This window comes from Neovison vison, chromosome 3 (genome assembly GCF_020171115.1).
Source record: "Neovison vison isolate M4711 chromosome 3, ASM_NN_V1, whole genome shotgun sequence".
Lineage (NCBI taxonomy): Eukaryota > Metazoa > Chordata > Mammalia > Carnivora > Mustelidae > Neogale > Neogale vison.
Genome location: NC_058093.1, coordinates 61,795,768 through 61,822,221, shown reverse-complemented (window position 1 = coordinate 61,822,221; position 26,454 = coordinate 61,795,768). Strand labels below are relative to the sequence as shown.

The 26,454-nt window shown below is 36.3% G+C and overlaps 1 protein-coding gene across 8 annotated transcripts in view; it reads left to right on the top strand.

Annotated features, from left to right (window-relative positions):
- Positions 1-26,454, top strand: part of COBLL1 (cordon-bleu WH2 repeat protein like 1) — a 168,546-nt gene that overhangs the window by 101,906 nt on the left and 40,186 nt on the right. For 4 of the 8 annotated variants that reach the window (XM_044242231.1, XM_044242227.1, XM_044242226.1 and 1 more), the window contains 4 exons: positions 3,579-3,767; positions 18,932-19,133; positions 21,067-21,295; positions 22,144-22,182. In XM_044242231.1, coding sequence (XP_044098166.1) covers positions 3,579-3,767; positions 18,932-19,133; positions 21,067-21,295; positions 22,144-22,182 — 659 coding nt within the window. Of the gene's footprint in view, positions 1-3,578; positions 3,768-10,921; positions 10,944-18,931; positions 19,134-21,066; positions 21,296-22,143; positions 22,183-26,454 lie in introns of those variants that run through there. The other 4 variants (XM_044242232.1, XM_044242229.1, XM_044242228.1 and 1 more) reach the window with 2 other exon arrangements.

Below are 26,454 nucleotides of genomic sequence, written 5' to 3'. Positions count from 1 at the left end.
CAATTAGTGCTTTGTTCTGCTCTCCGTTTTTCTTTTTAAGTAGTCTTATCTTTAGTAATTTGAGTTTCCATCACAGACTCAAAGTACTTTAAGAAATAAGAGTCACACATACATAGAACATTAAAACTGTTAATCGGAGTTTGCTGTGGTGTGCTGTGGTGTGCAGTGAAGAGGGAAGATGTCCCAAGGAATGGTGACTCAGTCTGGACCTTGAAGGATAAAGAATATGGTAAAGGTAGAGAGGATGGGGAGGGCTTTCAAATGGAGACCAGGATGGGCCACATTTGGAGATGACAGAGTGCCTGGCATGATGAAAGCCGGGGCTGGGAGGAGGATGGCAGCAGCAGAAGGTGCCGGTTAGACCTCAGTCCTGCCACTCTTGGAAGCCAACTCCACTGCAAACTACATGTTCCTGCTGCTTTCTCTCCCTGCCTGTGGCAAATGGGCTTCTCTTCAGCCTTCCTGATGAAACTCTTGACACCTTAAGTTTCCCAATTATTCCTTGCTAATGAATCCAGTGTATATTTTTCAGTACACATTGTCTTAAAATATAATCAGTATCTAAAAGTCCAACAGGTAATTCTGATGTAAAAATTCATTCTCTTCCTTGGTGGGGTGAACTTTTTCTTCCCAGTTATATGTATAGGGTACCTCTTGTTTTGTGGGAAATACTCACTGGTGTAAAAATCCATTCATTCAGTAAATATGAATGTCTCTTACGAGGCAGACATTGTTCCAGAAGTTCTATGCATTTGCAAATTTGTGTGACACAGGGCAGTCCCTACTGTCATGTAATTAATTACTCTTTAATGGAAGGAGACATGATAAACAAGTATGTTAGTTGCTGATAAGCCCTAAGGCAAAAAGTAAAACAAATAGAGGTACTGTCTTAAAGTTAGGAACAGATCCTGTGAGGATCTTCCATCGGGAATGTTCTAGGAGTAGAAAAAAGGGGGAGGGTGGATTATTCTAGGTGTGTTCAAGGGAAGGGCAAGAGTCATAGTAGTGCAGGGTCATGAGGGCAGGTAGAAAGGAAATTGGAGAGACCAGAGCTAAGAGGACAAAACTCTAGGTCTTACTCTCCGTGAAGTCAGAAGTCAGTGGCGGCTATGAGAGGAAGTGTGGTGATCTGACTTAACAATTTCAGAGGATCATTCCAGCAGCTGTGTTGAGAAGAGGATGTAAAGTGGCAATGCTGGGAGCTGGGAGACTGCTTAGCAGCTTGAACAGAGAGGTGTTCGGTGAACGGGGCTGTCGGTGGAAGCCAGGTCTATCATGTAGAGCTGGCAGAAGTTGTCGATGGATTGGATGGCAACTGTGTGTGTGAGGGGACTTTTTTGGCTTAAGCAACTGGAAGAATTGTGATTTACAGAGATGGGAAGACTTGGAGAGAAAGGGGTATGGTTTGGAGGAGCTGGGGAGAGGAATCGGAAGTTAAATTAAGCTGGAGATTGCAGTTAATCATCTGACTCCAGATGTCAAGCAGGCATTGGATTTACAAATCTGGATTTGAAGGGAGAGCTCCAAGCTGACTATTTGGCGTTTAAAATTTTCTTCATACAGATCTTTCAAAAATTTTTTATACATATTAAAACAATTTTTAAGGTTCATTTTTGTTGCTATTGTAAAGTAAGTTTTTTTTTTTCCATTATACTTTCTGACTAGTTTTGCTTTTGTTTATATAGGCCATTCACTTTAGTGTGTTTATATACCGAGCTGCTTTAATGAATTCTCTTATTTATCAATGTTTTTAAAAAATTGATTCATTGATTTCTTATCTCCTTTAAATTTTCTGTGTATTTTTACCAAATTGTTCAATTCTGTAAAGTAGCAGTTTCATGTCTCCATATGATGTCCTGTGCCTGAAATATCAATTATTTCTTGTTTTTTCCTGTGAGTTTCTATTTATTCCCTTAAACTGCACTCATGTTTCTTATCTGTAATACGTTTCTGGGTTCCTAAGAAAGTTTCTCTTTCCATGAGCTTTAGCTGTATCAACTGTGTACCTACATTAGGGCAGTCATCAAACTTTATCATCATTTTGTATGTATCTATAAGTTCGTTGGAGGTTCGAACTCTTTTGGGGTAGGAACTGGGTCTTACCATTTTTACGTCCCCAGTGTTTAGGTGAATCTGCCACATAATTGTCTGTTAGGTAATTGTATGTTGAATACATGAGTAGTTAATTTCTACATATTAAAAATGTTTTGAAACTGGATAAAGATTTTCTTTGTATAGATATTTTATAAGTGTATTAATCGTAACACTTTTAAAAATTCACTTTTGTCACTAGTGTAAAAGAAATATTTTCTCAAGTGCATTATATTTGTGCGATTATATCTTAAAAATGAAAGGCCTATTATTTTAGAAAATTAATGTACAGTGTAGGAAGCATGTTTCTGCTTTCCGTGCCATCAGATGCATAGAGGTACTTGGATTAATGAAACCTTAAATTTTGCAAATGACAAATGGGTGGATGTTACATATTTACTTACAAAGAAGCTCTTTTAACTTGTTTGGTTTTTTACTTTGTGTAGGAAATGGGGAGAGGGAGAAATTAAAGTTTATATTTTTCTGGAAAGCAGTAGTAGTTGTTCTTTGAAAAGCAATTAGTTTTTCATAAAGGCAACATTTTCCAAAGCTTAGGTATATGTCATTACTAGTAGTTACTTTATATTTATTTTTGTTTTACTTTTTCAACCCATCAAGTCAGTGAATTGGCCCATGTGAAATTTTTCAGGGTGTCTACTACCTATTTCTGTTATAAATAGGTTAAGAGTTTGCCCTTGTGACACTGGAACATTAATTAGAGTAATTATTTATAGATTTTTTTTTCACTGAAGCAGAAATATATTCCATCAAATAACCAATCACAGTTCATTGTTCATTGCTAAGTGCAATGGGAAGTATGGCATGCTTCTTTTTTGTAGGGAGTTATAAATGTAGGCAGAGAGATGAAACTGGTACCCAGGGAAAAAACGGTAAAAATGTTAAATTTATGGAATCTGTTGTATATGCTATATAGGGAGAGACTCTGAATGTTGAGGGGTTAGGGGAGGGTGGTTTCAGCTAGACCTCAAAGAGTAGGTAGGGGTTGTCTGGATAGAGAGGCAGAACACACTAGATTGGAAACAGAATGAAAGGAACATAGGTAAGAGCTGTTATGAGGTGTGGAAATGAGATGCTGACCTCTATCCTGACGTAGTAAGGATTTTTATGATTTATCTCATCAAAAAAAGTATTACACTTTTTCTATATTTAAAACTATATTTAAAACACATTAGTTGAACTTAATGGAGGTGAGTATCAAAGTTATTTGTTATCATGTTTTTATTACCAGATAATGTAGTCATATTGTTGAAAGCAAAAGAAAATGCCAATTAAAGAGGGCAAAAACAAACAAGCAAACAAAAATCCCTTAATTCCAACATCTCTAATAAGCAGTAAACATTTTGGTGCATTTTTTAACTAGATGTGAAAAACATACACACACATTGTATTTTTATTAAGTTAGATCATATTAGAAAGTTACTTTAAAAATAGAAATATTTTATTTTCTGTGTTTTGTTTTATTTAAGGAGAAAACCAAAAGCCAAGGCACCACTTCCTCCAGCTGAGACCAGATGTCTCGATGCCTCTCCAGTTGATGATACTGTAGAATCCTCTGCTTGCATCATGGAACAGAAAGAAAACACAATAGATAAAGACATTGAACTCTCAGTGGTGCTACCTGGGGATATTATCAAATCGACTACTGTTCATGGCAGGTACGACACAGCAAATGAAAGAGCGGGAGTTCCTTTTGTTCTTCCGTCATTGATACTCTCTGTTGCATATATACTTCTTGATTTTTTCTTTGACAAAATACTTCATTCGTCACTCAATTATCAATTAAATATGCCAAAGGTGATAAATTTTATCTAATAATATTTTAGTATCAATGCTATGAATTCCACAATCCCAGTCAAGTGACTCTTGAAATTTAGAGTGATTTTTTTTTTCTGTTGCTACTTATTTAATAAGTTTTCTTAAAAAAAAAAAAAAAAAAAAAAAGCCTTTCCCAGAGGAACAGTTGTTGGTTAATTTTGTTTAGTCCAACTTACAAAGCAAACCAATGGCCTATAAGAAACTTCTTGCCCTTCCTCTTCAAATTATTCCTTCCTTTTTAAAGCTGCTTCTCTGAATTTGCTTTTGTAAAAGTTACTAAGTACTCTTAAAATGTCATACTCTCTTATGTATCTATAAAACTAGTAGGATTTTTTAGTTCTTTGAATGATTTCATTAATGTATTAAAATGTGGATAAGTTTAATAGAAATGTAAAATTAAACTTTAACCTAGCAAGAAGTGAAAATGGGATTTAGGAGAGTGATATTTTTAATACCTGCATAAAAATTGGAAAAATGGAATAAAGCCAAGTGTAATTTTCCATTTCATTTTGAAGTGGAAAGTTACTTGAGTTGTATGCTTGGTCTTGTTCTACCTTTCACCTTCAACTGCCCGTTTGTTATCAGGAGTCCTGTTTTAGAAATCTAAGCTGATTTGACCTTTGGGGGGAGAGAGAGAAAGAGAGTGTGTGTAGAACAAAAGAATAAGCAACGTATTGGGTAATGCATTCTTACAGGGTGGTTTTATCTAGAAGAAACTCATTCAAGATAACCTTAATCTTAAGACTTCGCATCAAGCTTAGGTGTCACTTCACAAATTTTTGAAAGTATGTGAACATAGAAAGGTTTAGCATTAACAAACAATACATAATATTGGGTATTAAATTCTCATCAAATTTAAATAAGTTGCATTTTGCCATTGATTTTGTATGGCGAGTGGTTTTGGAGATCACACGTTGAATTGTATTGAGGAGGTTGAGAAACATGTGTCTGTCCTTGGTGGGCTTCCAGCTCAGATGCAGGTAATCACCTGGGTTGTGCTTCTGGTAGGTAAGGAAGGCATTTTGGGAGTTGGAAACTCTGGCTATCATCTTCAATCATTGAAATAATCCTATTATCCTGGTTTAAAAATAATAATGACAATGGATGTGTTGAGGGGTAATGAAGGCAGTTCCTCTGATTCTCCCTGAAGTCGAAGTCATTTTTTTAAAAAAAGTCAGTATTTTTCCTAGGTTTTTACTGATGCTGAAAGGTAACAATGGTTTCCTCACCAGTACTTCTCAGACTTTCTTCTTAGATAAGGTTTTCCTTCCCTCTTCGACTTTGAATATCGCAGGCTTTAGCCACGTGACTCTTTGGTTCTAGATAGTCTACTTTTCCACTTCCACACCTTTTTGAAAGTTAGTAGCTCAAGTGACACTTTTATTTATAAAAGCTCCCTAATCTTCCCAGCATGAACTTTACTCCCAACTTCCAAACTCTCTGACACTTTATACCATTGAGTTACCATATATTGTACTATGCTCTAATTAATATGCATGTCTTGTCTTCTTTATTAAACCACAAGATCCATGCAGGCTTTATTATTTTATTGTGCTAAGCACAGTTTCTTGGAATATAGCAGGCATTTAATAGATACATTAAAATGAATATTGTCTCCCTAATCTCTTAGATGTAGATGGAGGTAACGACTTACATGGTATGTTTTAATTTTTTTTTTTTTTTTAAGATTTTATTTATTTATTTGACAGAGAGAAATCACAAGTAGGCAGAGAGGCAGGCAGAGAGAGAGAGGGAAGCAGGCTCCCTGCTGAGCAGAGGTATGTTTTAGAGACGTTTGCTTGGATAGTCCCTGGTTCTTTTCCTAGGATCTTTTAAATAAAGACCCTTTCTCCACGTAGAGACCAGAGAAGTTATGTCCCAAATTCTGATTGCTTTTGTCGGTTTGTTTGTTTTGTTTATTTTTAATTAACATATATATTATTTGCTTCAGGGGTAGAGGCCTATGAATCATGAGTCTTACATAATTCACAGCACTTATCATAGCACATACCCTCCCCAGGGTCCATCATCCAGCCACCCCATCCCTACCTCCTACCCCCCAGCAATCCTTAGTTTATTTCCTGAGATTAAGAGTCTTTTATGGTTTGTCTCCCCTCCCAGTCCCATTTTGTTTCATTTTTTCCTTCCCTACCTGCCACAACCCCTCACCTTGCCTCTCAAATTCTTCATATCAGAGAGATTATATGATAAAATTTGTTTAGGGCTGAAAAATTTTCCTGGGAGCAGAATTTGTTTCATATCAGTGTTTTCACCAGGGGGTTCAGTTCGGGGACTTGTTCTTAATAGTTTTATCATTCAGGAATGATATGTATGTATCATATGTAGATGCACTGACTCGTTTTTTAATATTAAGTGTTTATGATTAAAAGTGGTTGTTAAGAGTGGTTATAGATATTTTAGGCTGCAATTTGAAATATATTAAGAGTGTAATTTGGAGTGGAGGTCCTGGGTGGCTCAGTCAGTTAAGCATCTGCCTTTGGCTCGGGTCATGATCCCAGTGTCCTGGAATTGACCCCTGTTTCCTACTCCCTGCTCAGTGGGGAGACTGACTCTCCCTCTCCCTCTGCCCATCTTCCTGCTCATGCTCTCTCTCTCTTTCTCTCTTGCTCTCTCTGTCTCTCTCAAATAAGTAAGTAAAGCCTTTAAAAAAAATAAGTATAATTTGGAGTATCTTGAATGTTGGCCCATGCTTAAAAAATGAAACACTGTTTAGCTGTAACAACAAACTGTGCAAAATACAAATTTTGGCTACCTAAAGTGAAGACCCATGACATGGATAACTTAAACTTGTTACTATGAACGGAATAGGGAAAGTTTCAGCAAAGTAGTAGAAGAATTGGGTGGGAGATTAAGGAAGAGTAATTTTAAATAAGTTTCCATATAATGTTCTTTTAGATATTTCAGAGTTCCATATTGTCACTATGAACAGTCCTTAATAGAATTGTATTGGGCCATCTTTTCTTAATTTGTCTAAATATTCCTTGTGTATGATATTTATTTTGATAGTATTATTTATATGCATTTCCTTTGAAAAATAATATTACTATTAGACTAGAATATTAAGAAAAGTTAAATGCTTCATTTAAGTTCAGATATGTATCTCTATATAAATATACATAAAATATATAAATATATATATTCCCCCAAAAAAGTCTTTTTTTAAAGATTATTCATTTATTTATTTGACAGAGAGAGAGAGAGAGAGAGAGATAGCACAAGTAGGCAGAGAGGTAGGCAGAGAGAGAGGGGGAGCAGAGAGCCCGATGCAAGGCTTGATCCCAGCACCCTGAGATCATGACCTGAGCCGAAGGCAGGGGCTGAACCCACTGAGCCACCCAGGAGCGCTCCCCACCCAAATGTCTTCTTCGGGAAGATTTTTCAAGTTTCTCTCTGTCATCTTATACAACTTACGCAGAGATATGCTTAGAATGTTCCGTTTGCAGGAATGTGAACACATAGCATTATCTACAGAAGAATGCCCTTATTTGTACATTGATTTTCACCAAAGAGCTTATTCAGATTAGGGAACACAGTAAGGTCAGAAGTGGTTATAGACTTCATGCTCAGGGGGAAAGTAAAAACTTCTGATTTAGGTCAATAATCTTCCTCTCTTTACCAGTCTTTTGGTACTAGAGTTTAATGATAATGCATCTTTAAGGACCAGAAGTCACTCTAGTCTGCCATCTTGCCTTTTTGTAATCCTGGCTTACTGTTGAGGGTAGCTACGGTGCCAGCCCGCAAACCCTTGGGCATTTCTGTATTCTTGTCATGGATGATTGGATTGAAGGGAAATGGAATTAAAATACTTACCATAGTGCGTGTCTGTGTGTCTGTATGTATGTAGTGTGTGTGTGTATAAATATGTATATTATGTGTGTATATGTATATATTTGTATGTGTACATATATGCATATATACACACATAAACATATATCTGTGTGTGTGTGCGTGGGCCAACCTTTTTCACCAGGAGAGCTGCTCTGTGCCTTACTTAAAGTAAGCATTAAAGGACACTGCTGTTAGAGATAAGGTGCCAAGGGGCTGCCCTCCTCAGAAGGTGCTGCAGTATGCAACGGCATAAGTAGTGGTGTCTCAAAGTACTTGGGAAAGTTAATTTTTAATGATAATGAGCTTATGAACCGAACACTACAGAGAATAAGGAAATATGTGGGTATGTTTGCCTATCACTCTAGATCCTTACCTTATCATGAGGTGTCTGCCCAGTATGTAATTATTCCTCATGAAATAAGTGTTCCTTTTTCCTCTGTTTTCTTTGGGATACTTTATTTATGTATTTATGTATGTATGTATGTATTTATTTATTTATTTTGAAAGGATCCTTTTTTTTTTTTTTTTTAAGATTTTATTTATTTGACAGAGAGAGACACAGCTAGACAGAGAACACAAGCAGGGGAGGGGGGGAGGGAGAAGGAGAGGGAGAAGCAAGCTTCCTGCCAAGCAGGGAACCTGATGCAGGGCTTGATCCTAGGACCTTGGGATCATGACTTGAGCCGAAGATAGATGCCCAATGACTGAGCCACCCAGGCTCCTCTCTTTGGGGTACTTTAAAAGTAGTTCTCATTTGGGAGATTTGGCAAAAGATTGACATTAATCCCCCTTTTTTTAGCCTGTGGAAAGAGCATTGTATGGCTATATTAGTACTCTCCCACAAAAGGGAGGAATGGAATCAACACCATTTATAAAAAACAAAGATAGATTTTTCTTCTATGCTCCTACCCTAAGTAGAAATTTGTTTTGATTTGAGCAAATCTGAGAATGAAGTGAATGAAAACACAAACAAAGAAAGCATAGAACTTGAAGTTAGACATCCTGGGCCCTGTGGTTGATTCCGTAACTTGCTGTGTCACCTCAGGCAAGTCATCTCACCTTTCTGGCCTTTGCCTGTAAAATTACCCAGAGACTCATTACATATGATTTGTGACCTGGATTTACCTGTCTAACAGCACCGGTTTATAGCAGAGTTGAGAGTAAGCAAGTTTTGACTGGCACTGGGTGGGTCAGAGAACTAGCTCAGAAATGGTTTACATGGATTACAGTGCCACCTGTTGGAAAAAGTAGACTATGAAAAATGACAATATTGGATCAGTGTGGGTCAGTTTCGTTTTAAAAAAAAATCAATAATACAACCGTATGGATCCCAGAGGAGCTTCACAATTTCATAACATACTTACATTTATTGAAAAGTGTCAAATAATGACACATGTGTAGTAAATACATTATATAATAGGTGAATAGAGTTGAAGAACACACTGTTAAAAATCCATTCCATGGCACAAATCATGTTGAACTTCCTAAGAATTCTTAAATTTTGGTTTAGGTACTGATTCAGTTGTAACTGTTCAAAATAGCAGTTGGAATTGTAACTGCTAAAGTATTTCAGTATACCAGAGCTGCTTGAGTTTTTATTGGAGAGACTGAAGAATCCTGTTAACTGGGCTCCAGTACTGCCTTCCACACCCCTGAGCCAGGGAGCACATAAGCCTCTGCAGACTGATTGCACTCCTGGTTGGTGGGAAAATGTGACAGAATACTCACAGATGTCCTCTGAGTGTCATTTTTAGTGGACTACCCTTTTCTCCTTTCCTGGCCTCCCTGCCTTATAACAATGATCCTTGTTAATTTTCTTTTTAATTTTTTATAATTACAAATGCAACACTTGGACACTATGTAAGTAGGAAAATGCGGATAAGCTAAAAAATAGTTAAAATACGATGTCATTTTTAAACAGGCAGATTACAACTATTAACTTTATGGTATATAACCTTTCATTCATACACACATGCGCAGACACACACAAATGTATGTGTACACATATACCTATATAGTCCCTTTTCTTTTTATCCGCTATCATGTTGCACATGCCATCTTGTTAACCTGTCCCTTTTTCAGTTAATGATTTCTAAGTTTTGTGTCAGTACAATTTATCTTATCCTTTGTCTATATTTGAATTGTCCCAATTGCTTTGAGATATATTTATAGTACTTTTTTAAATAAGGGATGTGTATGTGTGTTTAATAGGTATGTTATTAAATCACAGTTCTTGCGAAGGTAATTATTTATGACTAGCTGTGAATGTAACATCCAAGATACATGACCAAGTAGATTTAGCCTAAAGTGGTGAACTTCAATTTTTTTTTTACTTTTAGAAATATGTTTTTTGTCTGTTTAGTACTGATGTATATTATTGTCTTCAAATCTTAAAACTGTTACTTTCTTCAAAGTGTTTCCTATAGCATCATTCAGTAAGCATCCTCAATTTTGAGATTAGGTTTACTTGTTTTATGTACCTGATCCCCTTCATTTCATGCACATAAGAATAGTTAGAGAACATTAGTTCATTCGTGAACTCACTACTGAACTAGGTTGGTTAGCGTAGGACAAATGTCAGCCCTGCAGGCAGTGTTCTAAAACTTCCCACACTATCATTGGTAAGTCTGATTGGGTTGTTGGTATACATTTGGAAGGAGCAGTGAGAACTAATTCAACTCAACTCAGTTTTGAGGATCCAGTGAAAATGGTATAATGCTTTACTGGATACTAAGACAGATTTAAAGAGTCATAATAAGGGCGCCTGGGTGGCTCAGTGGGTTAAGCCGCTGCCTTTGGCTCAGGTCATGATCTCAGGGTCCTGGGATCGAGTCCCGCATTGGGCTCTCTGCTCAGCAGGGAGCCTGCTTCCCTCTCTCTCTCTGCCTGCCTCTCCATCTACTTGTGATTTCTCTCTGTCAAATAAATAAATAAAATCTTTAAAAAAAAAAAAGAGTCATAATAAGGAAGAATCTTATTCATAGAATTCAGCCCCTATCGGTTACTTGAAATCTATCTATTCATAATAAGTCCTTATCATTATGCATCCTCATTTTCCTGTGACAGTCCTTGTTTATACCTGTTTTCCCAGATTATTTACTGATAGTGCCCTCCTCTCACTCTCAGATGTCCCAGATTGGATGATGAATTACATAGCCACCCTGTTGGTAAGTGGCTTTGTTTAAACACTTCCAGGGGTTGGAAATTCACTGAGACAGTTATTGGACTTCTTGCTGATCTCTGAGCTCTTTGGTGAACCATGACCTTCATTTTGGATACCCAGTTGGATCTTTAGAAATACAAAAATGGAGGTCTTATCTAGCAGGTAACACATCTAGGACAAGTTTACCCCTAATAGGTGTCATGAATGCAGAAAGAGTCACCCTAGGAGTTAGGGGGTTACTTAGTGATGTCATCATTCTTTGAAGGAAAACTGCAGTAGATAGCAGTTAGCCTCTTACAAACCGTGTATCCCATCCTGAATCCTGACTTAGGGTATTATTGGGCTAAAATGTAACTCTGTCAGGACTCGGGAAATTCTAATTGTGACTGCACCTTAATTGTGTATATGTTCTTCATTATCTGGTCATGTAACTTCTCTAAGCTCAGTTTTTTAAAATTCATGAAGTGGGAGTAGCTTTTGTGGTGGTTGTGAGCTCAAATGAGGTAATAGATACAAAATTCATATGAGGGATTGTCATTTACTTCTAAAGGGAGTAGGAAATTTCATAGGGATTTCTCCATTTCAAAAAAGAGAAAAGAGATTTTAGAGGGTCTTAAAAAAATATCTGCCCTCCAGGAAATTATTTCGCAAGAGAAATCTGAAAATAATAATGCACAGTAGTCTCTTAAATAACAGAATAAACTATAGTTCAAAGTGAGGGGGTTATATGGAGGAGGAAAATACTATTTCTTATTTGATTGAGGAGATGATGACCAAATTCAGCCAATCCTTTCCTACTTTTAATAATTTGGCTCAAGTTTTGGGTGGCCTGTTGGCATGTGCTTCCACTTTAACAAGCAGGAACATAAGCATCCTTTCTGGGGTGATCCTGGCGTAGAACCTGTTAGCTAATTGCTGTTTGGTACATCAACTTGGGATAGTTCTCCTCACAACAGAATTGTTGTTTGTGCTGGAAGTAATTTGGCTTCCAGGGGGGAAAATTCTCAACTATACGCAAGAGATGATTTTGTTTTCTGTGGTGCAGTTTGTGACTTGCAAATCCCCAAAGCAGCCCCATTGCATGCGGAACCTGCTTAAAGGTTATGTCCTACTTTTATAGTGCTAAGGCTCCTTCATGAGAGAGTTAAGACAGTAATTCCCACTCTAAAAATCAGCTAGGTCAGGATCCTCTCTTCTGTGCTTCTAGTGCCAAATTCTGAGGCTTCAATGAACTATTTGAACTGGTCTGAGGTTATTTTTGGAAAAGGTCTAACCCAACTTAATGCTTATATCTTACCTCTGTAAAGATGTCTTGACTTTAGTTACAAGGCTACTAGTTCAGTTTGTAAATTAAGAAAAAACAGCTTTCATGCCTATGTGTGTTTTTTAAAGCATATGAATCTCTTTTCAGTGACTTTGCTTTTTCATACATCCAATACCATGCAGATAACTTATATATATTGAGTTATATGTGTGTATGTGTGTGTGTTTTTGTGTGTGTGTACATACATACACTGTTATATATTGTCTGCTGTGTGTTTGAGATACCAGATTAAGAGAGAAATAATCACTGGTTTCTGTAATATCCTCATTCAGTGATACTGACGTTACTAGTACAGACATTGTATCAGGTCCTGGGAATAAACACTGCTAAGAGCTGGTCCTGCAAGAAGAGAGTTCATATCCAGGTATAAATGTAACTCAGGTAACATCTTGTGGCCACTCTGTTCCTTCAGGTCTAGATAAGATTGGCCTTAACCCCTGTTCTAGATCTTGTGGAAAGTTCACTCCCCTTTATTAAATTATATTATTATTGAAAATGCCTGAAGGTTAATGCTCTTAGAGCCTCCTCTGGCTCTGACTTCTTTGTTGTTGTTTTTTGTTTTGTTTTTAAAGATTTTATTTATTTTTTGACAGTACAAGCAGGGGGAGCCGTGGGCAGAGGGAGAGGGACTCCCCCTGAGCAAAGAGCCCAATGAGGGGCTCCATCCCAGGATCCTGGGATCATGATATGAACCAAAGGCAGGCATTTAACTGAGCCAACCTGTAGTCCTGGCTCTGACTTTATGTCTTATTTTTGGATTCTTACTTTTTAGTCTCTTCCTTTTGAAATTTCCTTTAAAAAAAAAAAAAAGACTATTTATTTATTTATTTGATAGAGATCACAAGTAGGCAGAGAGGCAGGCAGAGAGAGAGGAGGAAGCAGGCTCCCCGCTAAGTAGAGGGCCCGATGCGGGGCTCGATCGCAGGACCCTGGGATCATGACCTGAGCTGAAAGCAGAGGCTTAACCCACTGAGCCACCCAGGCACCCCTGAAATTTCCTTTCTTTTCTTGATTTAACACCTCGCCCTGAAGCTACCAGACTTTAGTGATGGTCTGTGGGTCACCAGGAAAAGGTGAGTAAGTGTATCACTTAGCAAATCATTTGATTCAGAATTTTACGCCTCCTGTTGGGTCCTTTCAGCAGCCTTCCCACACTCTGGTGGTCAGCCGTCCTGGCCTCTTCCTACTGCTTAGCTCCTCTTTCTGTTTCTCATGTCTTCTCACTCTTTTCTTCTGGCATTGGCTTTAATTGTATCAGCACTTAATGAAATAATCTGAAATCTGACTAAGTCCTTATCTCCCCCTCAATTTTTGCAATACCTTTGTAACTTTTCCCCCAAACTATTCTGAATACAATAACAGCAACAAAAGAAAATTATTTTTTAAGACACACACACACACACACACACACACACAAAATAAATGTATAAATGAATGAATAAATAACACAGTGGCTTTTTAAAAAATAAACATGTATTATTGGTTTCAGAGGTACAGGTCTGTGATTCCTCTCTTATATAACACCCACTGCTTACTACATTACATGCTCTCCTTAATGTCCATCACCCAGTGACCCCATCCCTTTATTTCCTCCACTCCAGCAATCCTGTTTGTTTTCTATGATTGAGAGTTTCTTATGATTTGTCTCCCTCTCCAATTTCACCTTGTCTTATTTTTTCCTATCTTACCCTCTGATCCTCTGTTTTGTTTTTTAAATTCCACATATGAGTGAGATCATATGATAATTGTCTTTCTCTGATTGACTTTTTATGTTTAGCCTAATACCCTCTAGTTCCATTTGTGTTGTTGCAAATGGCATGATTTCATTTTAGGAGGGCTGTGTAATATTCCCTTGTGTATATTTTTACCACATCTTTATCCATTCATCTGTTGATGGACGTCTGGGCTCTTTCCATAGTTCGGCTATTGTGGACATTGCTGCTATAAACATTCGGGTTCACGTGCCCCTTCGGATCACTACGTTTGTATCTTTAGGGTAAATACCCAGTAGTGCTATTGCTGGGTCAAAGGGCAGCTCTATTTTCAACTTTTTGAGGAACCTCCACACTGTTTTCCAGAGTGACTGCACCAGCTTGCATTCCCACCAACAGTATCAGAGGGTTCCCCTTTGTCTGCATCCTCGCCAACATCTGTCATTTCCTGACTTGGTAATTCGAACTGGTGTGAGGTGGTACCTCACTGTGGTTTTGATTTGTATTTCCCTGATGCCGAGTCATGTTGAGCATTTTTTCATGTAAGATAGTGGCTTCTTAAACCATGTATCACCCCTATTATTTACATTTGCTTTTTAGTTTTACTTTAAAAATAAAACATGACTTTTTTTCAAGTCAAAGTAAAAAATGAAAACAATCAGCATATAATCCTTTTAGATGTACAGTAGACCCCATCACTCCTCAGAACTCCACTGGTTTTCTCTCTCACTTGGTAAAATCCCAAGTCGTTCTGGTTTCAGTCTACCACTTTCCCCCAGCAGTCTGCTTTCTGTTTTTTCTTGAACTTGTAGAGCCTACGACTGCCTCAGGTCCTTTGTAACTTGTAAGTCCTTGTAACTGCCTCAGGTCCTTTGAAACTCATTCCATTCAGGTCTCTTGTTCTAGTGTCTTTATTTTTTTTTTTCCACTTAGAACAGTTCCTAACCTTCCTTGTTATCTTATTTTTCATCACAACATTTATCATATCTGACGTACTACATATTTTACTTGTTTCTTGATCCTCTTTTGATCGCAGGTTGGGAAGCTGTAGCATGTGCATAAGAATTGGCTGGAGTGCTGGTCAAAGCACATATTGCTGGGCCCCACTCCCAGAGTTTCTGATTCAGTGATCTGAACTGGGGCTTGAGAATTTGTATTTCAAGAAGGTCCTAGAGATTCCAATGTTGCTGTCCATGAGTCACACTTTAAGAACCAATGTACCAGAATTCCTCTGGCCAATACAGTGGCCAATACTCACTACCTATGGTTATTTAAATTGAGTTTACATGAAATGTTTAGTTTGTTAGTCCACTATGTTAGTATTTTTCAAGTGCCTAATAGCCACATGTGGTAAGTGGCCACTGTATCAAATATGGAAAATTTCCAGTTGTACAGCACTGCTCTAGAACATAATAAACTACAGGGCGCCTGGGTGGCTCAGTGGGTTAAGCCGCTGCCTTCGGCTCAGGTCATGATCTCCGGGTCCTGGGATCGAGTCCCGCATCGGGCTCCTTGCTCAGCAGGGAGCCTGCTTCCTCCTCTCTCTCTCTCTGCCTGCCTCTCTGCCTACTTGTGATCTCTCTCTGTCAAATAAATAAATAAAATCTTTAAAAAAAAAAAAAAGAACATAATAAACTACATAGAGATGGATTTCTATTCTGCTCCCCCCACCCCAAGTCATATCCCCATATTTTTATATGTGGTCTACTTGGCATTTACTTTAGTGTAAGGCTTAAGATGGAGATATAAGTTTTATTTGTCAGATGCCAAGTCAGTCTTCCATATCATTTTCTGAAGACTCAGATCTTTCCCCAGAAATTTGGAATACCATTATTATATGCAGTATTAAATTCTCATCTGCATTTGTGTCTGTTATAGAACTTTCTTGTCTGTTGCATTTGTCTGTCTGGAAATAGGAATATTTTCAAGACAAAATTGGCTTCTGGAATTTTTTTTTTTTTTTAAAGATTTTATTTATTTATTTGACAGAGAGAAATCACAAGTAGTCGGAGAGGCAGGCAGAGAGAGAGAGAGGGAAGCAGACTCCCTGCTGAGCGGAGAGCCCGATGCGGGGCTCGATCCCAGGACCCTGGGATCATGGCCTGAGCCGAAGGCAGCGGCTTAACCCACTGAGCCACCCAGGCGCCCCGGCTTCTGGAATTATTGAACAAAGAATTAAGCAGAATTATAGAATGAAAGAATAAAGTCATAAGGAAGTTCTATGATTTTTATTTTTTAAAGATACTTATTTGTTTTGAGAGAGAGAGAGAAAGAGCACACATGAGCAGGAGGAGAGGCAGGGGGAGAAGGAGAAGCAGACTTTATGCTGAGCTGAGGGAGTGCCATGTGGGGCTCGGTGCCAGGACCCCAGGATCATGACCTGAGCCTTAAGCAGACACTTAACTGACTGAGCCACCCAGGTGCCCCTTTAGTTGCCTTTTAAAGAGACGTTTTTATAAGAAAATATTTAGGCAGTGTTGAATTCAAAAGGCATGATGTGGGTCCAGTCAGCCTGCAACCTTTTTGCCATGAAGTCTGATTCCTTGTGCAAAGATTATAGATGACCAAATTGACTGAGAGAATAGGCCATTTTTGTAATATTTTTGGCCCATTATGCACTTCTTTTATTAAATTAGAAAACAAGGGGTGCCTGGGTAGCTCAGTGTGTTAAAGCCTCTGCCTTTGGCTCAGGTCATGATCTCAAGGTCCTGGGATCAAGCCCCGCATCGGGCTCTCTGCTCAGCAGGAAGCCTGCCTCTCTGCCTACTTGTGATCTCTCTGTCAAATAAATAAATAAAATCTTTTAAAAAAAAATTAGAAAACTAATGTCACAGATAAAAAACAATACTCATTAAGGCATATCAAGAAGGCTGAATAAGTGTGTATAGAGTATATATATAAATATATAAATATATATATATATATATATATATATATATAAATATATATATATATATATATATATATTTTTTTTTTTTTTTACTAAGGGGCTTAGGTTTGGGTTTTTTTTTTTTTTTAAAAGATTTTATTTATTTGACAGAGAGATCGCAAGCAGGCAGAGAGGGAGAAGCAGGCTCCCCGCTGAGCAGAGAGCCCGATGTGGGGTTCGATCCCAGGACCCTGAGATCATGACCTGAGCCGAAGGCAGTGGCTTAACCCACTGAGCCACCCAGGCACCCCCATGGGGCTTAGGTTTTTATTATTTTACTTGATATATGTATAATGGGGTGCTACTTGTAGGTTGGAGAGGAGAAGAGATGTGAAGGGATGGGCAATAGTCACAGAAGGTGAGGGTGAGGTAGGTGGGTGAACACAGGGGATGGTGTGAGAATCCATATAAGGTGTTGTTTAATCCCAAGACCACACAATGTCAGACAGCTAACCCTCTTCCAGGGGGAAACTGCTTCTGTAGAAAAGCTGAACCAGACAGGCTACAGATGAGGGAACTCCCCTTAAGAGAGCCAGGATGAGGTGCATATGAAAACAAATGTACTAAATTAAAAATGTCAGACTCAGTGATGATTCCTAGCCTCATTTCCCTGTCAGGTTCCTGAAAGCCAGGAGCTAGGTTCATATTTATGTAGTCAAGAAACTAGAGAATTTTTTTAACCAACATTTATATTTCCCCATGGAAAAATACTTGATTGCCATCAAATGAAGCCCATCAACTTATACCTTCATTCATGAAAGTAGGACTTTTACAGAGTGTTTTAGTGCCTCACTCTTAAATATGAACTAACAGCTTAAGATCACCAGACATTCGAGGAAAGCACATACTACAGAAGATTTTTTAGTGTTCTTTCCTTAAGGGCTGACAATTAAGAAGGACTCGGAGACCATATTGTTCTTTTGTGGATGTGAATGAAATTTAACACTTAATCATGAGCTGAGGTTATACATTTACTTGGTTACTTTTTAGTTGTTATAGCACAAGTACCCATAATGTTTTACTGTCAAGAACCAGATAGTAAATAAGTTAGGCTTTGTGGACCATTCAGTTTCCATCACATCTACTCAAATCTGCCATTTTAACACAGAAGCAGCGCTGGATATTGTGAAAACAAATGAGCATGGTTGTATTCCAATAAAACTTTATTTATAAAAAATAGGCCATGGACCCACTTTGACCTGCAAATTGTAGTTTGCTGACACTTGGCCTAGTCCATCTACTTGTGTAGATCTATGAGGGCATATCACTTATATTGTGTCTCCAGGGCTGTAGAAAATATTAAATGTCATTTGAATGAATTAAGAAATCTATACTATACTTTTGTGGGCTTCCTCCTATAGATATTCACTGTACTTTCTAAAGCTCAAAGAGTGGTGGTAGTTTGTTCATTCATTCTTTCCCCCCTCCCCCCCCACCCAAAGCAGTGCTTGATCTCATGACACAGATCAAGAGTCACATGCTCTACCAACTGAGGCAGCCAGGTGCCCTGAGGGGGTGCCGGTTGTTAATGCTTCATTTTTATGCGATCTTTGAAATATAACCAGTTTATAAGCCAAAGACTGCTGGTATTCAAAATATTATAAAGGAGAGCATTTGCTGAACTAATTGCTCTTGGGTAAGGGAAGGACTTCTCCTAAAATTTATAATAATAAGATGACAACTTGGCAGATAAAAATATAATTATTAAACTAACATTAAGATCCAAGTTGTCTTGAGTACCGATCAGGACTTTTTATGTATTATAATTTGTCCACTTAAAAATCTTGTAGTTAGGGAGACACTTGTAGTCCAGGGCCCAAGCTACCATATATATCTCCTTTTGCAGTGGGGAAAAAAAAATGATCTTGTAGCTAGATTCTTAAGTTGCTTTCACACATACTATTTTATAGTCTTGTTTTATCTGCTGAAAACAAAAAGGCCTTAAGAAAAATGCTAGGAACAGTAACTTTAACTCTTAATGAAATCGTTTTATGGACTTTATGATCAACATTACTTTTGTTTTACAGCAAACCTATGATGGACTTGTTGATATTCCTCTGTGCACAGTATCACTTAAATCCATCCAGTTACACAATTGATCTGCAGTCAGCTGAAAATAACCCCATTAAATTTAAGCCAAACACACCAATAGGAATGTTGGAGGTGGAGAAAGTCATTTTAAAGCCAAAAATTTTGGATAAGAAAAAACCTACGCCTATAATACCAGAGGTATGAATGTCACTAGGATTTTGATGTCTTCTGGCAAAAATACTGAATTGATTTTTCAGTTATAACCTGCAGCTCATATTTATTTCAAATGAAATAAAAATGGACTTTCCTGGTTAAATTTGTTGTGAACATGGTTGTCTTGTTTGCCTTGGTCGCATTGTTTAGGATTCATTTAGTTATTAATTTTTGGGTTAACTAGAATTTTGGGAATACTTTTGGTTTTAGACACTCTAAAGTGATCTATAGGACCATATCAGAATCTGACAATTATAAATGATCTGCATTTTAAATTACTCTTTTAAAAAGTTTTTTTTTTTTTTTAAACCAAGATTTATTTATTTATTAGGGAGAGAGAGAGCATGAGTGCACAAGTTGGGGCAGGGAAAGAGGTAGAGGGAGAGAAGCAGACCTTCCACTAACACAGAGCCCTGTGTGGGGCTCTCTCGATCTTATGATCCTGAGTTATGACCTAGCCAGAATCAAGAATCATACACTTAACCGACTGAGCCACTTGGGCACTCCAAAAAGTATTTTATATTTACAGGAAAGTTTTATAATCTTTCAATGAAAATTTATTTAAGAATTTATTAAAATATTTTTTGGCTTCTCTGTACTTGGTAAAGTGGTGGTTTTATTCCAAGTTGTTAATTCAAGCTATATAATGACTCAGTTTTCTGTAAATATATGAATTTTAAGCAAAAATTTTTTTTCTCAAAAATTTTTAACTATTGTCGTTCTAATAGCAATTTTTTATTTATAAAATGGTTCTGTTTCTATAAGCTATAGAGGTAGAATTTTGTGGGTTTCAAGAAATATTTTTTCATTAGGAATGTCAACTTTTTTAACTTCAGGAAATATATGAAGGCCAATAAATTAAATTAATAATTTATTTACATATGACTTAAGAATATATATATTCTCATATTTTCTTCATATTGTTATGCAACTTTTTATAAAAAAGTTAAGAATTTTTAACTGTGGAACACATTTGTGTTCTACAAAATACTGATATTAAGAATTAATTAGGATATTGGGCTATTACCAATCTAGATACATATGTTATGTATCTAGGTAGAAATAGTATTTATTTTACAGCATGGGATTATACTTGGTGTTTTAATTTAATACATGTTAAACTTTAAAGATCTGCAAACTGTAGTTTTCACTTAGCTTGGTAACATGTTTCTAAGTTCCACTTTGTATATGAGTTAATTTAATTACATTAAATGATATGTTTAAAATTTTCTTAATAATTCTAATTAGTACTAGATAACTGAATCAGGAATATCTTAATAGCCTTTACTAATATATTAAAATGAGCCAAAGTATTCTCTATTGTCAAATATGTCTCTATTGTCAAATAATAGAGACAATAGGTAATCACAATAGCTAATGTTTATTTGTTAATAGTTTACTATGTGCCAGATACTATGCTAAGTTTTTTATGTGGGATATATCATTTATCTTCCATTTAATAGAGAGAAGCACAAAAATTTTATATTTTAACCAAAATGCTCCTTTTTTCATTGAGACAACAGACAAACCATTGGATAAATATTCCTCAACTAAAATAGAAAATAGAACATGTATATCTCTGTATTATTATGGACACTGCTCATTTAATAATAATTTTTTGTAATAAATATTTTAAGGATCAAATAAAAATATTCATAGTATCAGATATGAGGCTTCTTTGTTTCCTTTTAGATTTCAGATCTAATGCTTTACAGGGATTCTGGATTTAATCTAGATTACTTAAATTATTTCTAAGAATATGCTTTAGGAAAGAAAAATAATAATTTGATACCAAAATAGAAAAATACTGTTTATTGTATGACTGTATTTTGTAGATCATCTCTTATTGTAAATGTCATTGTAGAAAGTTTTGGTAAATATATTATGGTAATAACTATGGCTTTAATCTGTGTTTCAGAAAACTGTGAGAGTAGTGATCAATTTTAAGAAAACACAGAAGACAATAGTGAGAGTTAGCCCTCATGCACCACTGCAAGAACTTGTCCCCATTATATGCAGCAAATGTGAGTTTGATCCACTGCATACGCTATTGTTGAAAGATTATCAATCTCAGGAGCCTCTTGATTTGACACAATCTCTTAATGACCTGGGACTAAGGGAATTATATGCCATGGATGTCAGCAGAGGTAAGTAAGACTTTTTGCTTTATTCATTTCACAGGATGTGCAAATAAGTGCATGTATCGTGTTTATGTATAGGGTTTCTGAAGTTCATAATGGCGAGTGAATGGATCCTAGCAATAGAAGTCAATATGTGTCATTGAGAATAAGAGAAAATGAAATGTAATAAAATTCAACTTGATTTCAGTTTTTGAAATTAGAATAAAAACTTGTCTTTCTTAGTTGTCATTCACATTTTATACTTTTCCATCAATCTGCGAATATTTTTTTGGATAGGATTTAACTTAACTCTTTGTGGCTGTAAGATTTAAACAGAAAATAAAGACTTCCATTTAAATTCATTGTTGTTTTAATCAAATGTGAATTACTGTAGACTGACCATGGTTTTGTCTGAGTCTTAATTATCATTCAGAGTTATAAGTTTCTTGACACATATTTGTCTAGGTTCACCCAAAATCAAGTAGCTTGTAAAATAAATCTGATTCCAAAATTTAAAAAAGAAAAATAGCTTGCGGTATTAATCTATAGAACTAATAGAATGTATTTGAATTTGGAGATCTTAGATAGTGCTTGTTTCTATGCTAGTAGACAACCGCAAGCTTGTTTATTCAGCTCGGCTTCTCTGTACTTGGTAAAGTGATGGGTTTTTTGGTTTGTTTGTTTTATTAGAAACAAAAGTTTAGTGAAGGATTAATTCTTCCTATATCCCCTGTGCATTGAGCACTTCAAACTTTATCCTGAAATTGTGGATTTATATAATCCATAGACTGCTATTTCAACTCAGTGATGTTTTATACTTGAACAAACATCATCTTTACAGTCAATTTACCCTCTTTTACCCCCTCCTTCTGTAGCCACTTCTGTTACTGCCTTCAATAAATCATCTTTACAAGGTAAGACATGAATCAGTAGAAAAAATTATAACATGAAATCTCTACTTTATTAGATACATTGAAAATAAACTTCTAACTTTACCTGTTTTCTTAATATTACTAATGTGTTCATTCTGTAAGAAAACCATTGGCTTTTATTTCCTGAAAAATAATTTATAAGCCCTCCCCCTTGATTTCTGAAATTAATACAATAATAATATTTCAATGATTGATTAAAAATTAGTATCATCCTAAGAATGTGAAGAACATTTTTTTAAGGATTTATTTATTTGTGGAAGAGAGAGCAAGAGCAAAGGAAGAGCACAGGGAGAGGGAGAAGCAGGCTCCCTGCAGAACAGGGACCCTGGTGTGGGGCTTGATCCCAGACCCTGGGATCATGACTTGAGCCAAGGTAGATGCTTAACCAACTGAGCAACCCAGGCATCCAAGAAACATATTTTTGATGCAGACAAGAGAAAATTATTTTTCTGGGTTCTTTAAGTACAGTTGCTGATAGTCTGGTGGTACCATAGAAAGATCTCAGGTTATGTACTTTGAACAGTTATTCAGAGTAATCAGGGTATATTCATCAAGGAATTTTTTACAGCATTAAATTGTGAATATTTTATAATAACATGGAAAATGCTTAGACTAAAATTAGCTTTTAAACCACTTAAGTGTGCTTAATATAGTATGTAAAAAATTTTTATGTAAAATTTCTGAAAGGAAGTACATAAAAAATTTTAATACTGGTTACCTTTGGGTGGGAGGGCTATGGGTGATTTTTTTCATCCTGTTTTTCTTTACATTACAGAACTTTATAATGAGAATGCATTACTTTCATAGAAGAAAACTTTATTAAAAATTAGCCGATAATAATAAAGTCTGGAAGCCTTTTTTCTCCATTAACAAAGGATAGGCTTATATAATACTAAATGCCATAATAGGCTTAGATAATACTAAATAATACTATAATAAATGCCAATCTACAAAAAAAAAAAAAGGAAGAAACAAGAAACTATACACATTATGTGTTACTAGAATCTTTCTTTACCACTTCCAGTTTTCTGAGGCACAGTAAACCTCTCAATTACAAGGATTAAGACAACATAAGTAATAGTGTGATTATTATTAGTGTCTTGATTCATGATGACTAGATTAATCAAAGGAGCTGAAAATTGTTATGTTTGTAAAGTGTATACTGGCTAATAATCAGAAGAAGATGTTTTAATTCTGAAACCGCATTAGCTGTCAAAATCATTTAACAAGCTGATAGGACAAATAGATTTTTATCTGTCTGGATCTCACTTTCCACTTCTATAATAATAGATTGTAAAAAGTGGTCTCTGTGCTTTTTTTCTAGTAGTAACATCCTGGTACTTGTGCTTGGCTTTTGTTCCTACCTTTACCATTCATAACCCAAAGCAAATTCCCTAATCTTATTGGGCTCATTTTGAAGGTGTTGAATGTGTTGGTTTGTAATAATCCTTCCAGCTTAGAAAGTAGGTCTTTATTCAGAGTACTAATTGTTGTGACTAGACCCTCGAGAGTGGAATAAGAAAATTAAGCAAGCTCCTTTTCCAGTGTCAGAGTCTACAAGATCAATCCAAATGCTATAAAAGCCTCTGCCTCCTTATTTTGTCTAATATTATCAGAAGTCTTGGAGCTTTTGTATGTAGCTACTTATAGCCTCTGTTCTGGAAACAGGAAACTATAAATTTGAGTTGTTTTTCTAAGTAAGCTCAAGCCCTGGTGTTTCTTAGTTTTAAGCTCTGACTTGTGGGGATCTCTGCCATATATCTTTAAGTGAAGACTTAGGTTAACTAACTAGTGTGGAGGATGACAGAGTACCTGGAAATTGCTTTACCAAAATTAGCTATATGAAACACCTTGGTTATATTTATTGCCCCATACCACCATATGAAATATCTGCATTCAGTTAGTGGAGGATTCTATCTTAAAAGGAAATAACATTTCTAGAAAAAGAAAAAAAAGTCAAGGGTATTACACATTCTCAATGAGTAGGTATTATATTGAATTCTACCATTTAATGCCTGTGTGTCTTGGTGCAAGTTATTTAGACTCTGTGGTCACCAGAGCTTCAGATGTGTAATGAGACAATACTATCTGCTAACATTTCTTTACACTCCCTAACTTAGAAAAAGGACACAGAATGACAACTTGTGATAATTTCTGATAATCCTCTTTGGACTGTTCCAGGAAAGAAATTAGGCATGTGAAAAAATTCTGTAACCATAAAGTGCTATCCACATGTTCATGAGTTGGTATTTTCCGTAAACTCATTGCACAGAATGAGTACTGCTTATTCAAATATTTAAATTTATTAATAATAATTTAAATATTCAAAGCATCAGATTTATGAAGTTTTAATTAGTGCAATATAATTCTCCTTTAACTTGTTATTAGGCATATTGCATTCATATATTCATTGGCATTGACTATCTTTGCTTTCCTGGAGTAGTGCCTGTTTTGTCATAATTTATTTTTTAAACTTTTTTAAACAAAAAGACTGTACATGTAGTCCTAAGAAAGGTGTATATACTTAAGCCTGAAATGTATTTAAGGCCATACATTTACCTCTAAGTGCTGTACTTTGTTTCCAATATCACTGAAATTATATTGTGAGTTATCACAAAACATATATGTGCTCTTTAGTAGAAATGTCTTCAAAGTTGACATATTCCCCACTCCTTGTCTCTCTTTCTCTGTCTCTTAAATTTTGCAATTCATTTGTTGAAGAAACTGGGTCTTTTGTTTTACTGAATTTCCCCCATTCAGAGTGTGGATTGCATCCTGTGGTGCCACTTAACGTGTTTCTTAATTGTCTCTGTTTCCTATAAATTGATTGTTAAATCTAGAGACTTGATCAGATTTGGTGAGATATTTTCAGCAAGAATACTTCATAGGTAGTATGAATATAGCAGTCATGTATAGCATAGCATATGCTAGTATAGCAGTCATGTAATGATAAGTTACATTTATGTATGTATGTACATAATCCCTGTACCCAGTGTGGGGCTCAGATTTATGACTACAGGATCTAGAGTGGCATACCCTACCAACTGAGCCAGCCATGTGCCCCACAAGTTATCTTTTTTCATGTTAGCTGTCAATAATCATTGCTTAAATCTTTTTTTTTTTTTGGAAGATTTTATTTATTTATTTGACAGAGAGAGAGGTCAAAAGTAGGCAGAGAGGCAGGCAGAAAGAGAGGGGGAAGTAGGCTCCCTGCTGAGCCGAGAGCCTGTTGCGGGGTTCAGTCCCAGGACCCTGAGATCTTGACCTGAGCCAAAGACAAAGGCTTAACCCACTGAGCCACCCAGGTACCCTGTCATTGCTTAAATCTTGATTAGGAGTTTGAAAATAATCATAATCTGTAAATATTCCTTTAATTTTAATTGAGATATTTCTGAAACAGCAAATTTCCCCAGTCCGCTATTTGTCTACCTAGGTAGAATTCATTCAGAAGAGGCAGGAAAAAGGTGTGGTTCGTTTCCTTCATCAGTATTTATTTATTTATAAAGATAATCTTTTTTTTTTTTAGATTTTATTTATGTATTTTGGAGTGAATATGGATGGGGTGAGGGAGGTATAGACGGGGAGGGAGATCATCTGAAGTGGACTCCCTGCTGAGTATGGAGCCTGATTTGGGGCTTGATCTCAGGACCCTGAGATCCTGACCTGAGCCAAAACCACGAGTCAGATGCTTAACCGATTGAGCCTCCCAGGCGTCCCTTTTTATCAGTTCTTAAAGTAACAGACTCTTCCTTAGCAGTACGTAGAGGTAAACAGTAAGGATCAGTTATTGTTTCAGCATCACTACAAATCATGGAATTAAACATATGCAAAATGCTTTAATTTATTGAGTAGTTCCATGATACCCATACTATCCTGATCTTGGCCAGTAAAAACCGTATCAGATTGATTCCTGTGCCCTTTTAAAATGATCCTATGAACTCTGATTTTTTTCCTCTCTGCTCTAATTAGATATTCCAGACTCATTGTAAAGACAGCCCTTGATATGACAGAGAATCAACCATTCTTACCTGATTGTGGTCTCTTTTTAGTGGTCAAAGGTATTTAGACTATCTGGGCCAGGGTTCTACTGGATCTGTCATTGTTTGTATAGACCTTTTCAGTGGACACTAGGAAATACTTTTCGGAAAATGGAATGTTAATATATACTTGTGAGGTTTGACATTTGCCATTCTGATTAAAATGTGGTTTCTTAATTTTCACACAATTGACATTTGGATTTGGATGATCCCTTGT